General features: G+C 40.6%; 1 protein-coding gene across 6 annotated transcripts in view; it reads right to left on the bottom strand.

The window, feature by feature from the left end:
* The window catches only part of EDA (ectodysplasin A), a 366,072-nt gene extending 350,131 nt beyond the window's left edge, over nucleotides 1-15,941 (bottom strand). For 4 of the 6 annotated variants that reach the window (XM_044763714.2, XM_044763715.2, XM_044763716.2 and 1 more), the window contains exon 1: nucleotides 15,351-15,941. In XM_044763714.2, coding sequence (XP_044619649.1) covers nucleotides 15,351-15,737 — 387 coding nt within the window. In that variant the 5' untranslated portion in view covers nucleotides 15,738-15,941. Of the gene's footprint in view, nucleotides 1-14,829; nucleotides 14,965-15,350 lie in introns of those variants that run through there. The other 2 variants (XM_044763720.2, XM_044763719.2) reach the window with 2 other exon arrangements.
* Between the last annotated feature and the right edge of the window lie 1,340 nt (nucleotides 15,942-17,281).

Here is a 17,281-nt window from a genome sequence, read left to right as displayed (position 1 = left end):
ATGGAACGTTTCCTAACACATTCCATGAGGACAACATTACCCTGATACCAAAACCAGACAAGGACAACACAAAGAAGGAAAACTACAGGCCAATATGACTGATGAAATTAGACGTAAAAATTCTCAACAAAATATTGGCAAACCGAGTACAGCAATACATTAAAGGGATCATACACCACGATCAAGTGGGATTTATTCCAGGGATGTGGGGGTGGTTCAACATCCGCAAGTCAATCAACGTGATATACCACATTAACAAACTAAGGAATAAGAATCACATGATCATCTCAATAGATGCAGAGAAAGCATTTGACAAGATCCAACATCTATTTATGATTAAACAAAATCTCTCAATAAAATAGGCATAGAAGGAAAGTATCTCAACATAATAAAGGCCATATATGGCAAAACCTCATCCAACATCGTACTTAATGGTGAAAAACTGAAAGCCATCCCTCTGAGAATTGGAACAAGACAAGGGTTCCCATTGTCACCACTTCTATTCAACATAGTACTGGAGGTGCTGGGCAGAGCTATTAGACAAGAAAAAGAAATAAAAGGAATCCATATTGGAAAGGAAGAAGTGAAACTTTCGCTATTTGCAGGTGACATGATTGTATATTTAGAAAACCCTAAGGAATCCACCAGTAAACTATTAGAAATAATCAACAACTACAGCAAAGTTTCAGGGTACAAAATCTATTTTTAAAAAATCAGTTGCATTCTTATACACTAACAATGAACTAGTAGAAAGAGAAATCAAGAATAAAATCCCATTTACAATAGCAACAAAAAGAATAAAATACCTAGGAATAAACTTAACCAAAGGGGTGAAAGACCTGTACACTGAAAACTACAAGACATCATTGAAAGAAATTGAAGAATATATAAAGAATGGAAAGATATTCCATGTTCACGGGTCAGAAGAATAAACATAGTTAAAAATGTCCATACTATCCAAAGCAATCTACAGATTCAATGCAAACCCAATCAGAATCCCAATGACATTCCTCACAGAAATAGAACAAAATATCCAAAAATTTATATGGAACAACAAAAGACCACCGAATAGCCAAAGCAATCCTGAGAAAAAAAGAACAAAGCTGGAGGCATCACAATCCCTGACTTCAAAACATACTACAAAGCTACAGTAATCAAAACAGCATGGTACTGCCACAAAAACAGACAAACAGAACAATGGATCAGAACTGAAAGCCCAGAAATAAAACCACACATCTATAGACAGTTAATCTTTGACAAAGAAGCCAAGAACATACAATGGAGAAAGGAAACTCTCTTCAGTACAGTGCTGGGAAAACTGGAAAGCCACATGCAAAGGAATGAAAGTAGACCATTATCTTGCACAATACACAAAACTTAACTCAAAATTGATTAAAGATTTCAATGTAAGACCTGAAACCAGGGGCCAGCCCCATGGCTGAGTGGTTAAGTTTGCACGCTCTGCTTTGGCGGCCCAGGGTTTCGCCAGTTTAAATCCTGAGCATGGATGTGGCACCACTTGTCAGGCCATGCTGAGGCAGGATCCCACATGACACAACTAGAAGGACCCACAACTAAAAATACACAACTATGTACCGGGGGGCTTTGTGAGAAAATAATAATAATAATAATAATAACAAAAAAATAAAAATAAATTTAAAAAAAGGCCTGAAACCATAAAACTCCCAGAAGAAAATATAGGCAGTACATTCTTTGACATTGGTCTTAGCCACATCTTTTCAAATACCATGTCTACTTGGGCAAGTGAAACAAAAGAAAAAGTTAACAAATGGGACTACATTAGACTAAAAAACTTCTTCAAAGCAAAGGAAACCATTAAAAGAACGGAAAGACAATCCACCAACAGGGGGAAAATATTTGCAAATCATTTATCCGACAAGGGGTTGATCTCCAAAATATATAAAGAACTCATACAACTCAACAAAAAAAAAACAAACAATAGGATCAAAAAATGGGCAGAAGACACGGACAGACATTTTTCCAAGGAAGATATACAGATGGCCAACAGATACATGAAATGATGTTCAACATCACTAATTATTAGGGAAATGCAAATCAAAACTACAATGAGATATCACCTTATACCAGTCAGAATGGCTATAATTACCAAGACAAAAAACAACAAATGTTAGAGAGGTTGTGGAGAAAAGGGAACACTCATGCACTGCTGGTGGGAAAGCAAACTGGTGCAGCCACTATGGAAAACAATATGGAGATTTCTCAAAAAATTTATAATAGAAATACCACACTATCCAGCTATCTCACTACTTGGTTTTTATCCAAAGAACTTGAAATCAAGGAACCAAAGAGAGTTATGCACCCCTATGTTCATTGCAGCATTATTCACAATAGCAAAGATGTGGAAGCAACCCAAGTGCCCTTCTACAGATGAATGGATAAAGAAGATGTTGTGTGTGTGTATGTGTGTGTGTGTGTGTGTGTGTGTGTACACACACACACACACAATGGAATACTAGTCAGCCATAAAAAAGACAAAATTATCCCACATGCAACAACATGGATGGACCCTCAGAGTATGACGTTAAGCAAAATAAGCCAGACAGAGAAAGACAAATACTGCATGATTTCACTCATATGTGGAAGAAAACACATACGTAGATAAAGAGATCAGATTAGTGGTTACCAGTGGGGAAGGGGGTTGGGGGGTGGGCGAAAGGGACAAAGGGGCACATATGTATGTTGATGGATAAAAATTAGACTACTGGGGGTGAGCACAACAAAGTATATTCAGGAACTGGTAAACAATAATGTACACCCACAAATTACACCATGTTATAAACCATTATAATCCCAATAAAATTACTTTAAAAAAAAAAAGACACCTAGTATGATTTCAATCTTGTTAAATTTGTTAACACTTGTTTTGTCCCCTAAAATGTTATCTTTCCTGGAGAAAGATACGTGTGCTTGTGAAGAATGTGTATTCTGCTGCTGTTGTATGGAATGTTCTATATATGTTTGCTAGGTCCATTTGGTCTATACTGTTGTTAAAGTCCTTTGTTCTTATTGTTCTTCTGTCTAGATGTTCTATTCACTATTGAAAGTTGGGTATTGAAGTCTACTATCATTATATTGCCATCTATTTCTTTGGTTCTATCAGTGTTAGCTTTGTAAATTTATATTCTCTGATGTTGGTGCATATATATTTATAATTGTTATATCTTCCTGTTGGATTGAACCTTTTATGATTATATAATGTCCTTCTTTGTCTCTTCTGGCAGTTTTTGACTTAAAGCCTATTTTGTCTGATATAGCCACCCCTGCTCTCTTTTGGTTACCATTTGCATGGCCTATCTTTTTCCATTCTTTCATGCTCAGCCTATCTGTGTGAGCTTCTTATAGAAAGGATATAGTTTGGTCTTGCTTTTACCCATTTGGTTGCTCTATGTCTTTGACTGGGAGAGTTTACCTATTTACATTTAGAGTAATTATTGATAGGGGAGGAATTACTATTGTCATTGTGTTAGTTGTTTCCTGTTAGTCTTGAGATTCTTTTGTCTGTATTTCCTCTCTTGCTACCTTCTTTCGTGTTTTGTTGATTTTTTTTGTATTAATATGCTTTGGTTCGTTTCTCTTATTCTTTTGTGTAATTTCTATAGGTATTTTTGTGGTTACCTTGGGGCTTACATACAATGCCTTATAAGAGTCTATTTTACGTTGATAACAACTTAAGTTCAATTACATATAAAAACTCTAAACTCTAACTTCTTCTCCATACACACTTTATGTAATTTTTGTCATATTTACATCTATGAATATTGTACATCTTTTAACATATTTTTATAGTTATTTTTAATACATTTGTCATTTAAGTTTTATACTAGAAATAAAAGTGATTTATCCACTACCATTACAGTAATACACTATTCTGTATGTGTCTATATATTTACTGAGTTTCATATTTTCTTATGCTATCATGTGGCTGTTTAGTATCCTTTTGTTTCTTTTTCTTTTTTTTTTTTTTGAGGAAGATTAGCCCTGAGCTAACTGTTGCCAATCTTCCTCTTTTTGATGAGGAAGATTGGCCCTGAGCTAACATCCGTGCCCCTCTTCCTCCACTTTATATGTGGGACGCCTACCACAGCATGGCATGCCAAGCAGTGCCACGTCTGCTCCAGAGATCTGAACCAGTGAACCCTGGGCCACTGAAGCGGAACATGTACACTTAACTGCTGCGCCACCAGGCTGGCCCCAGTATCCTTTCATTTTCAGTTGATAAACTTCCTTTAACATCTGATGTAAGGCAGGTCTAGTGGTGATGAACCTCCTCAGCTTTTACTTGTCTAGGAATGCCTTTATCTTCCTTAGTTTTGAAGGACAGTTTTGACAGGTATAGTATCTTAGTTGGCAGTTTTTTCTTTCAGCACTTTGAATATATCACCCCACTCCCTTCCGGCTCTACAAGGTTTCTGCTGAAAAATTTGCTGATAGTCTTATGGTGTGCCCTTATATATGACAAATCACTTTTCTCTTGATGCTTTCAAACTTCTGTTTGTCTTTGACGTTTGACAATTTGATTATAACGTTTCTTGAAGTGAATATCTCTGGATTCATTTATTTAGAATCCTTTAGGTTTCGTGGACCTGGTCGTTCATTTCCTTCCCCAGATTTGGAAAGTTTTCAGCTATTATTTCTTTGAATAACTTTTCTGGTCCTTTCTCTCTCTCTTCTCCTTCTGAGGTTCCCTTAATACATTACTATATCAATCAGCTTGATGGTATCCCATAATCCCTTAAGCTTTTTCACTCTTTCTTCTTTTTGTTCCTCTGATTGAACTATTTCCAATTACCTGCCTTAGTTCACTGGTCCTTTCTTCTCCTTTATCTAGTCTGCTGTTGAATCTTTCTCATGAATATTTCAGTTCAGTTATTGTGTTCCTTAGCTCCACGATTTCTGTTTGGTACTTTTTAGTATTTTTTATCTTTGTTGAAATTCTCACTTTGTTCATGCACTGTTATTCTCTTGATCTTGGTTAGCATCTTTATAATCGTTATTTTGAATTCTCTGTCAGGTAAATCTTAAAATTCTGTTTCATTAGGGTCAGTTTCTGGAGATTTAATGTGTTCCTCTGTTTGGAACATCTTTATTGATTCTTCGTTTTTCTTGACTATCTGTGTTGGTGTCTGCACATTACACAAAGCAAGCACCTCTCCCAGTCTTCATGAACTGGTCTTGTACAGAATACCTCTACCCCTCAGCCTAGTCAGAGATGCTGGGGGCCTCTACCAATTCTCTTGTTATATCTTCCTGTTGTGTTGACCCTTTTTTCATTATATAATCTTCTTTGTCTCTTCTGACACTTTTTGACTTAAAGTCTATTTTGTCTGATATATGTATGGCCACCCCTGCTCTCTTTTGGTTACCATTTGAAGAAGCAAGTAGCTGCCATTTTCATCTACTCACTCTGTGGTGATCAGCGGTAGGAGGGAAGCTATGGCCTTTACCTGTCCAAAACACCATCTCCATTCTCTCCCAAGTGGCTAGACTATGCCAGGCCCATCAGAGCTCCAAGACTTGCAAGACAGATGCCAGTTCTTTGGACAGCCCTGAAGAAGTTGTGGCACTGAATGCACAGGTCAACTCTTCCATCTCTAGGAGGACGTTGAAAGCTGGGATGTTTCATCTACTCACTCTGTGCTAAGCAGAGGGGAGGTTCAATGGCATCTACCAGTCACAACCATTGTCTCTGTTCCCCCCAAAGAAGCTAGACTGTGCTGGATTTCTCAGAGCTCCTAGACTGGCAAGTCAGATGCCAGTTTTTTGGGCATCCCAGGAGAAGCTGGAGCCCTGGATGCACAGATAAACTCTTTCCTTCTCCAGGGGAATGTTGAGAGTTGGGATTTTTTTTTTCCTCTGTGTTCAGCAGGAGGGAGTATTTATTGTGTCTATCAGACCAAGCCAACATCTCTGTTCTCCCCTAGGCAGACCCCTCAAAGAGTTCCAAGATTGGCAAGGCAGAAGACAGTGCTCAGAAAACTTGGGGCACTGGACATATGAACCAACCTCTTCCTTCCCCTGGGAGAAGCCGGAAGCTAGGGGGTCTCTTCCTTATCATACGGTGCTATGCCAGTGGCAGACACTCTAGTGAGAGGGTGTCCCAGATCTCCCTACCAGCTTCAGTGAATCTGGTTTCATGTTTGCCCTGGGTACAGGAGCCTTTCAATTAGCTCCTGGATTTCTCACAAAGGGAATTTGTCCACAAACTGTTGCTGAACTGGTGTGTTTGTAGGAGGAAGAAGGGTCCAGGGTCCAGGAATTCCTAATCCACCATCTTACTGATGTCATTCTCCTCAGAATTACTCTTTTTTTGTAGAATGTGACAAGCTGATTCTAAAATATATAGAGAAAAGAAAAGAGCCAAGAACATCCAAGATACTTACAAAGAAGAGGAACAAGGTGGAAGGACTTGCTTTACCAGATATCAAGAGCTTAATATAAAGTCCAGTAATTAAGATTGTGGTATTGGTGCAATGACAAAAAGACTAACAGAACAAATAGTTCAAAATAATCTTACACATATGCAGACACTTGATATATGATAAAGGTGACACAGTAGAGAAGTGGAGAAAAGGTATTCCTTATAATAAATGGCCTGGGTCAGTTGAATACTTATAGGGAAATGATTAAGCTTGGCCCCTATATCTGACCATACACAAAAATCAATTCCAGATGGACTGTAAATCTAAATGTGAATGGCAAAAACATAAAGCTTCTAGAAATAAATGGTAAAAATATCTACCTCATCTCTACGTAGGAAAATACTTCTTAAATAGAACACAAAAAACACTAGTCATAAAGAAAAATACTGAAAAACTAGACACTTTAAAATGAAAAACTTGTGCTCATCAAAGAATACTATAAAGAGATTTGGGAAGGGTTTACAACATAAAAAACACAAAAATGGAATAGAAACGGTAATCAAAAACCTCCCCAAAAATAAGAGTCCAGGACCAGACGGCTTCTCTGGAGAATTCTACCAAACATTCAAAGAAGACTTAATACCTATTCTCCTCAAACTGTTCCAGAAAATTGAGAAAGATGGAGAACTCCCTAACACATTCTATGAAGCCAACATCACTCTGATCCCCAAACCTGACAAGGACAACACAAAGAAGGAGAACTACAGGCCGATATCACTGATGAACATAGATGCAAAAATCCTCAACAAAATTTTGGCAAACCGAATACAGCAATACATCAAAAAGATTATACACCATGATTAAGTGGGATTTATACCAGGGACACAGGGATGGTTCAACATCCGCAAGTCAATCAACGTGATACACTACATCAACAAAATGAAAAACAAAAACCACATGATCATCTCAATAGATGCAGAGAAAGCATTCGACAAGATCCAACACCCATTTATGATAAAAACCCTCAGTAAAATGGGTATAGAAGGAAAGTACCTCAACATAATAAAGACCATATATGATAGACCCACAGCCAACATCATACTCAATGGACAAAAACTGAAAGCCATCCCTCTGAGGACAGGAACAAGACAAGAGTGCCCACTTTCACCACTCCTATTCAACATAGTACTGGAGGTGCTGGCCAGAGCAATTCGGCAGGAAAAAGAAAGAAAAGGAATCCAAATAGGTAACGAAGAAGTAAAACTCTCGTTGTTTGCAGACGACATGATCTTATATATAGAAAACCCCAAAGAATCCATAGAAAAACTATTAGAAATAATCAACAACTACAGCAAAGTAGCAGGGTATAAAATTAACGTGCACAAATCAGTAGCATTTCTATACACTAACAATGAACTAACAGAAAAAGAACTCAAGAACTCAATCCCATTCACAATCGCAACGAAAAGAATAAAATACCTTGGGATAAACTTAACCAAGGAAGTGAAGGATCTATACAATGAAAACTACAATACTTTCCTGAAAGAAATTGACGATGACATAAAGAGATGGAAAGACATTCCTTGCACATGGATTGGAAGAGTAAACATAGTTAAAATGTCCATACTACCTAAAGCAATATACAGATTCAATGCTATCCCAATCAGAATCCCAAGAGCATTCTTCACAGAAATTGAACAAACAATCCTAAAATTCATATGGGGCAACAAAAGACCACGAATTGCTAAAGCAATCCTGAGCAAAAACAAAGCCAGCGGAATCACAATCCCCGATTTCAAAACATACTACAAAGCTACAGTGATCAAAACAGCATGGTACTGGTACAAAAACAGGTCCACAGATCAATGGAACAGAATTGAAAGACCAGAGATAAAACCACACATCTATGGACAGCTAATCTTCGACAAAGGAGCAGAGGGCCTACAATGGAGAAAAGAAAGTCTCTTCAACAAATGATACTGGGAAAACTGGACAGCCACATGCAAAAGATTGAAAATTGACCATTCTTTTTCACCACACACCAAAATAAACTCAAAATGGATCAAAGACCTAAAGATTAGGCCTGAAACAATAAGTCTTCTGGAAGAGAATATAGGCAGTACACTCTTTGACATCAGTTTCAAAAGAATATTTTCAGACACTATAACTCCTCAGTTGAGGGAAACAATAGAAAGAATAAACAAATGGGACTTCATCAGACTAAAGAGCTTCTTCAAGGCAAGGGAAAACAGGATTGAAACAAAAAAACAGCTCACTAATTGGGAAAAAATATTTACAAGCCACTTATCTGACAAAGGGTTAATCTCCATAATATACAAAGAACTCACACTGATTAGCAACAAAAAAACAAACAACCCGATCAAAAAATGGGCACAGGACATGAACAGACATTTCTCAAAAGAAGATATGAATATGGCCAATAGACACATGAAAAGATGTTCATCATCGCTAATCATCAGGGAAATGCAAATCAAAACTACACTAAGATATCACCTCACACCCGTTAGATTGGCAAAAACATCCAAAACCAAGAGCAACAAATGTTGGAGAGGTTGTGGAGAAAAAGGAACCCTCATACACTGTTGGTGGGAATGCAAACTGGTACAGCCAGTATGGAAAACAGTATGGAGATTTCTCAAAAAGTTAAAAATAGAAATACCCTATGACCCAGCCATCCCATTACTGGGTATCTATCCTAAGAACCTGATATCAGAAATCTCAAGAGTCCGTTGCATCCCTATGTTCATCGCAGCATTATTTACAATAGCCAAGACGTGGAACCAGCCTACATGCCCAGAAACTGATGATTGGATAAAGAAGATGTGGTATATATACACAATGGAATACTACTCAGCCATAAAAAAAGACAAAATTGGCCCATTCACAACAACGTGGATGGACCTCGAGGGTATTATGTTAAGTGAAATAAGCCAGTCAGAGAAAGACGAACTCTATATGACTCCACTCACAGGTGGAGGTTAGTATATTGATAAGGAGATCTGATCGGTGGTTACCAGGGAAAAGGGGGGGTGGGGGGAGGGCACAGAGGGGGAAGTGGTGTACCCACAACATGACTAACAAAAATGTACAACTGAAATCTCACAAGGTTGTAATCTATCATAACATTAATAAAAAAATAAAATAAATAAATTAAAAAAACACAAAAATAGTTCATAGCCAGCGTATATAAAGAATTCCTACAAATCTTTAGGAAAAGGACAAACAAACCAATAAAAAAATGGTCAGGGGCCAGCCTGGTAGCGCAGCGGTTAAGTTCGCATGTTCCACTTCTCGGCGGCCCAGGGTTTGCTGGTTCGGATCCCAAGTGCGGACATGGCACCGCTTGGCAAAAGCCATGCTATGGTAGGCATCCCATGTATAAAGTAGAGGAAGATAAGCATAGCTGTCAGCTCAGGGCCAGTCTTCCTCAGCAAAAAGAGGAAGATTGGCAGTAGTTAGCTCAGGGCTAATCTTCCTCAAAAAAGAAAAATGGTCAAAATACTTCTATAGGCACTTCACAGAAGAAGATATCCAAATAGATAATAAATATATGAAAAGGAGTACAACTTCATTAGTCTTCTGAGAAATACCAATTAGAATCACAATGAGATATTACTACAAACCCACTCACTAGAATGTCTATAATTAAAAAGAGTGATAATAACAAGTATGAGCAAGGATGTGGAACAACTAGAATTCTCATACATTGCTGGTGGGAATGTAAATTGGTACGATCACTTAGAAAAACCATCATTATCAATAAATTTGAAACTATGCATTCTCTATGACCCAGAAATTACAATCGTAAGTATACACCCAACAGAAATTCAATTATGTATAACCAAAGACATGTATGATAATATTAATAACATCATTATTTATAATAACCCCAATCAAGAAACAATCCAAATATTCATTATTAGTAGAACGAATAAATAAACTGTGATATATTCAAACTAGGAAATAATATGAAAAAATACAAATAAAACAACACAGCTACATGCAACATGATGGATATCACAAACATAGTGCTGAGCAAAAAAAAATCAGACCACCAAAAAAACATACTATTTGATTGCATTTATATCACGTTCAAAATGGGCAAAACTAATCTATACTGTTAGAAGTCAGGACAGTCATTAACTCTGGAGGATGATGGTATAGTGATAGGGATGGAACACAAGGTGAGGGTTGTGAGATGCTAGCTCTGTTTCTTGACCTGGGTCCTGGTAACACTAGTATGTTCACTTAGTAATAATTCATGAAGTTGTACAATTATGATTTGGGACCTTTTCTGTATGTATGTTAAACTTTAATAGAAAAGTGAAAAAACAAGTAAAGAAATGAAGAGCTAAGTGGTGAATATTTATAGAATAGTCAGATAATGGTCCTATATGAGGGCCACCCTGCAGGCAAAGCAAGTGGTTTCTCCTGGTAATGCTCTTGGGGATTAAATGGCTTCAGAAGTTCTCTAGTATACAAACATCTTCTTATAACGTAGTCACAGATAAACGACACATTATTTTTCACAAGATCTAAGAGAAAAAGAAAAAGATGAGACCTAAAAGCAAATAAAATAAAACATCAAACAACGTATTACAGAAAGCTTTTTACACCATCTTTGAGGTAATGCGGTTAGGACTCTTCTTCATTTCACTTTCTAATGATTCTAGAAACCAGTGAAACATTGCCAATGGAACTATTTACTCACCTAAGCATAGCTGACAATTCACAGGCTTAGCAAGACCTGAGGAAAACAGGCCTGTTACATAAAGAGAAAATGTCTTTGTTTTACATAAACATCCCCAAAGGCCCAAAATAATATTCAACTCAGCAAGTATTTAAGTACCATAACTACTATATTAAGTACTATAACTAGCACTGTGTCGGGTATTGTGGAAAAAGACAAAAAGAAGGCAGATTTATGAGATGCTCTAATATAAAGACACAAGGTTTATTAAACACAACACCAGTAACAACTAGAGAATGATTCCAAAACAGGATATGGTGAGTGGGTTGTGGGATTAGAGTTAGGGAGAGAGAAAATGGGATAGATATCATGGAGCCAGTTGATAAAAAGCCTTGAATGTCACACTGAAAAGTCTAGATTAATCTATAAAAAACTATTTTACCTGGATCCCACTCCTCTAAAAAATTCTTGCATTTAATGATTCCTAGTTATTTTCCTGATCAACAGCCTGAAATAATGTCAAATCTGGATATACTAATGTTCTATTTAGTTAAACCAAGAGATATTTCGTGGAAAGTTAAGGTTGACTTCTATGACATCACCTCAAATAACTAGGAACATATCCCAAATATCCCCAACAGTCCCAAATAAACTCTTATTACTACTCATCCATATTTTTCTAAACACTTTTTAGAGTTTCAGTTTAGATTATCTCTTGGGGCAATAATTTGAATGAAATACTAGCTTTATTTGTCACACCCCCAAAATAATCTTTCAAGCATTAAAAGATATCCAATATCTAACACAGTGTCTGGCTCAAAGCAGGCTATTTATTGAACACTAGATTGTTAAATTACACCAATATATTAATCTTATTCATCTCTCTCATGATTAGGTAGACTTTGATCATATCCCTCCCTCAAACTCTCTCCAGACTGAAAAAACAACCAGAAAGGCCTTCCATCCTTTTGATCAATTTAATTGGGTTTCTAGGGACTTTCATCAGCTGTTAGGTTTTTTTTTTGAGGAGCAGCCACCAGAATTTTCTATAACTGTGGATGCAGATCCACTTTTGGTCTTTTACATGGCAAAGATAAGGGTTTTGTTTTGTTGTTGTTTTCAACATCCTTCCAGATGATGCCCACCATATTCTTGGCTTTGAGGACTACAATTACAACTGGGTCAACTTCTTCACAGAATGATCGCCAGTGACTTTTATTTTTATTTTTTTACTCTAACAATCATATTGTGTATTGTCTAACTCAGAGACTGATCAGATACATTAGCTTTTGAGATCATCTCCGGTGAGTATCCAGATAAATATACAGGTACGCAGCTACTCCAGCTGAAGGAGACAGTTATGATTCCAGAAGATCCAAAGTGACTCTCTCACTTTTTATCATCAATGACTATCTCCACTGGGAAGGCTTTTCTAACAATTCCCTTGGAGAACTTTGCTGATCTCTCTGTTGTGTATCCTGAGTGCCCTAATTTCCTTCCGTATCCTGTTTCAAAAGTTTTTAAATTGAGGGATGACATACATACATCTTCAGTGATTTCCAGATCCCTTTCTTGGGTCATAAGTGAGCCCATCATCTCATAAGCATGGTTAGGTTTGCATGACCTTATACAATGAAGTGTCTCTGACTGTTCTGCCCACTTGGTCCCATGAGATCTTCCTGCAATTTATTCTCATCAATCTGTCTCCACTCCTTGCAGATAAGCTGATAAGAAACCTGAATGTTCTGCTCACTGAAGGGTATATATTTTATCTTTCTTCCTCTCCATCTAAGAGTTGTTGTAACAGCAGCTGTTTGTGTTGAAAAACTGAAATATAAAAATATGACCTACGTGGCCAAATCCCACAAGGCTATTTACTTCCTTATTTATGAATCAGAATCTGTCAGCATAACTTAGAATCTTGACTGTCAGCAGATACTGCAATTAAATGTCCCTGCAAAGCCAGCAGAGGGTGCACCAGGGCACTAGAAATTTTACCCAAGATGTAGCAGCATCAACGTAACTCTAATAGCCAATCAACTTTTCCTTCTTTTTTGGGGGGTCAGGGATGCTAAAACTAATATCCTCAAGATAAACGTGAGTTGAATCTGGGCTAAAATTCCTTCAAAGCATATTCCAGTTCTCCTGAAAATGAAGAATAAGGAATTTGTGGTTAAACTTAGTCTGGCCAAAACGTAGGTAGAGTAGAAGAAAATGATGCAGATCTGAGCCTTTTACTTTGTAAAAACTCTACTGTGGAGCTCCCTCCTACTCCCCCCAAAAAGGCTGCAGGAGGTATCAGGCTATAGGGGAATGGGCACTGAACTGGGAGTCAAGAAACCAATTTCCATTCTAATTTTGACCATAGTTGTATGACCTTCGACAAGTCACTTCCCTCTCAGGGCCTATGTATTCTCCAAGGGGATCAAACAAAATGGACTCACATGGCCCCTCACAACTCTAAAACATTCTGACTTCAAATGATATCAGCAAATGTAAAGAGCAAGTATGCTTACTTCAACTGCTCAAAAAAATTAAAACAGGAAGAATAAAGGATAGACAGTAGGGAGCTGTATTTAAACCTAGACAGAACTATTTGAAGTGCCATGCAAAAGACAAGCAACTAAATGCCATCATAGACCTGTGAGAGTCTCACAGCATCACAGAAGCCCTAGAGTACAACTGTCCTGCTAATCTTCAGTCTATAAGCACAGGTCTGTCTATTCCAAATGCCAAAAAGCCTTGGCCATCATTTGACTAAGGAAGTTCAATTCCTTCATCTTTTCACAGAATATTAATGTTTAGCTGCTAAATATTTCTACTGGGCATTGTTGGGGGAGGAGGGGTAGATAGATAAAGGGAGCTGGAATCCTAGTTAATTATCATTTAGCTACAGTGTTTAAAGTTTCAAGTATGAGAAGCATGTCTACTGATTCTCTTCTTTGATAAGCTGTTATATAAGTTGGAGTGTGCTAGCAAGACATTCTAAGGCGCAGGGCAACATTACAATGCACGCTGTAGAAAATGAGTCCGTCCTAACATTTCCTATTCATTATCATGAACGTGGCACCAGCTTTGAATGGGTGGTCAAGGTAGCACAAATAGCGTTTACAGAGTATGACAATGACTCTGGATGTGGCAGTAAATGCAGAAGACCTGGGTCCCTCACCTCAAGGAACTTATTTGCACAACTTGCCCTCTTCCCTAAGAGGAACAAATTCACTATTATTCTTTAATCACCTCAAAAGGATTCTTAGATGCTTCTCTTAAGTTTCACATAAGGCAAAATAAGGCAGTCAAGAGAACACTTATTTTAAGTGCACTAAATTTACTTGAACAAAAAGCTAGAAAAAGTAGAAAACAAGTACCAAAGCTAACAGTTGGCTAACAAAGTTACAAACACCACAAAGATTGCAAAAAAAAAAAAAAAAACTGCTCTTGAGAGGTTACTCTTGAGTAATTATTCCATCAATAGATTCCTGTTCTCAAGCTAGCAGTAGCGAAGACACTTGACACCCACCCTCCCTACCCCACTCCCCAAAAAAGAGTCAGAACCGGCATGCAAAGGGTGAGTTTTATTTCCACAGATTTTTAAAATTGCTGTTCAGAAGTTGCCTAGCAGGACGGCATATTTCTACCAGAATTCCTCAGGGGCGCTGATCCTCACTAGAACACGGAGGACAACCAGTCTCAAATTGCAGGTTTAAGTGTGAACAAGCCCACGTTTTGGTCAGCGCACAAGGACCCGCGCTGAAAATACGATTAAAAGTTGTTTCAACGGGCGTGGAGCAGTGATTACAGCTGTTTACAGCTCCAACTCCAAAGGAGAGCTTGCTGGTACTGGCATCAGCTCTGGACACGAAAAAACAAGCACCGCGGGCAGAGGATCTCACCAGGAGCACAAGGGCCAAGTCGCTGCCGTTAGTCCGCCAGCGGGGCAGCGCCGGCACCTCCGCGCCCCTGCCTGGCCGGCCGGGAGCGCCGCCAACTTTGCCCGAGGCAGCCAGCGGCCGGGGGCGCCGGGGCCAGGCCAGCGTTCCCCCGTCCAGGGGTCCTGAGAGTGCCGGGTGAGCGGAGCCAGTGGGGGGGACAACCTGCCCCGGGGCGACCTCTCTCCCGCCCGCCTGCCCCCTCCCCGGTCCTGCCCTCCAACTTGGCTCGAGGTGGCAGAGTCTCTCCAGGGCGCGGGGCGGGGGGGAGGGGGTCTCCGCCGCCGCCACCCCTACTAGGTGACTCACCTGGTGCCCCTCCCGGGAGTCTGGAGGGAGTGTGGTTTCTCCGGGCTCCAGCGGCTGCTGCTGAGGTGACGGCTGCCCGAAGTGGCGGGTGATGGAACCGTCAGGGTCGAGGCCACCGGGGCTGCTCACGGTGCCAGGGGTGCCGGGGCCGCCAAGGCGGGACTCAGCTCCCCGTTCCCGCCGCAACTCAGAGCGCAACTCTAGGTAGCAGCACAACGTCAGCAGGTGGAGGGCCAGCGAGAGGCCAAAGAAACCCAGGAAGAGCCGGCAGCTGTTCGCTTCGCCCGCGCGGGCAGGGGCCCCGCGACAGCCGCAGCCCTGGCTCCCCCGCTCCCGCGGCGCTGCCGCGGACAGAGCTTCCCTTCGCTCTACCTCGGGGTAGCCCATGGCCTCCGGAGACACCGACTCTCTGAGGCCCGGGAGCCGCCGCGTCTGCCTCAGCCGTTCACGACCCCTGACAGGCGGCTACTGTCCTGCCATCGGCTGGGGGTGGCAGGGACCCGTTCCTGCGCTACGGAGGCTGGGCGGGACGCGGCAGGGAGCCGCCGCATGTGCAGCACCACTCCGAGGGGTGGGAAACGGAGGAGGAGGGGCGGCAGAGAGGGGCGGCTGGCCCTTGGAGGGAATGAGGGAGGAGACCCGGGCCGACCCGCCCTATCCCTCAAGCGGCCGCCCGGTCGCCCAACCACCGGCCCGCCAAGCCGCGGCGCCCCGCCCCCTGCCGTTCCGCCCAGGGCCTCCAGCCGCGGGGCGGGGCCTGGGGGCGTGGGGGGTCGCCTCTGGCTGGCGGCCCCACCCAGCTCTTCCCGCTTGCCTGGTTCCAGTTGCTGACGGCCGCTGTCGTTCATCCCTGGACTCCGCCCCAAATTAACCCTTTAGCACCAGTACGGGGGAGGAGGAGGGAAGTAGGGGGAAGCTGAGAAGAATTTGGGAACCTTGGGAAGAAAGTAGAGCAAAGAAAAGGAGGCAGAAACTGGTATTAATAGAAATGTTTGCAATTAACTGCCGTTGTTAATAACATCATCCAGTACTTATCTGTTGCTTTCAATCTTCAAAGCATTTAACTGACGTTAAACTAATTAAAACAGTTCTGGGTTTGGAATGAAACCATGCCTGCTGTGTTTGCAATCCAGTGGCATGCCAAAATAAAAGGAGACCCAGGAGCTTGAGAGCCAAAGGGAGGGAGAATGGGGTGGGAATGAGGCAGCCCCACTCCTGGAGTGAGTCTGAGGCCTCAATCTAAGTGACAAAGTAGCCCACCTGTGCCTGGTGGAACTGAAGTGATCTTGCCTCACGCAGGGTGAAAACAGTCCCCCAGGGTTTCTTGATATATTAATTAATTCAACAAATATGTATTGATCTCTTTACAATGTAGAAAGTGCTGTATGAGAGAATCCACAGCCGGTGTAGTTCTCTTCTTCCACCAGAGCGGGAGTTTTGAGTGGAGAATACGGGGCTTCAATGAGCAAATGGGGAAACAGAGGTCCAGAATGGGGTATATTTTTACAAGGGTGGGCCACAGAATGGCCAGACAATATTGGCATCTCTATTTACAGGCAACTGTTCTGGCCTCTCCACCCCTCCCCTCCTCTCCCTGGAGTAGTCCCTGGGGGAAGTTCAACAAGTCAGCCAAATGTTCCAGATGTACACTGCTTCAGCTGCAGCATCTTCAACAACTGCACCAATCAGAAAAGGGTTCAGAGCAAAACAACAACAACAAAAGTGGAAAATGTCAGGACACTAGACCCTGAAATGAAGGATGGAAAGGATTGAGTGGCAACTGACAAGACTCACTAGTCTGAGATTATGGAGAGCTAGATGACCATAGTAAGAGAAATATGTATGCTTCTTGGTCACCATGCACTCTCATTCCCATGTTATGAATAATTAGCAGTTTTTTTTGACTTGAAGAGGGTAGGCCTAAGATTTAG

The sequence above is a fragment of the Equus asinus genome, chromosome X, assembly GCF_041296235.1.
Source record: "Equus asinus isolate D_3611 breed Donkey chromosome X, EquAss-T2T_v2, whole genome shotgun sequence".
In the NCBI taxonomy this organism is placed as follows: Eukaryota; Metazoa; Chordata; class Mammalia; order Perissodactyla; family Equidae; genus Equus; species Equus asinus.
Note: the sequence above shows the minus strand (reverse complement) of the source record. Positions and strands in the feature narration are given on the sequence as shown.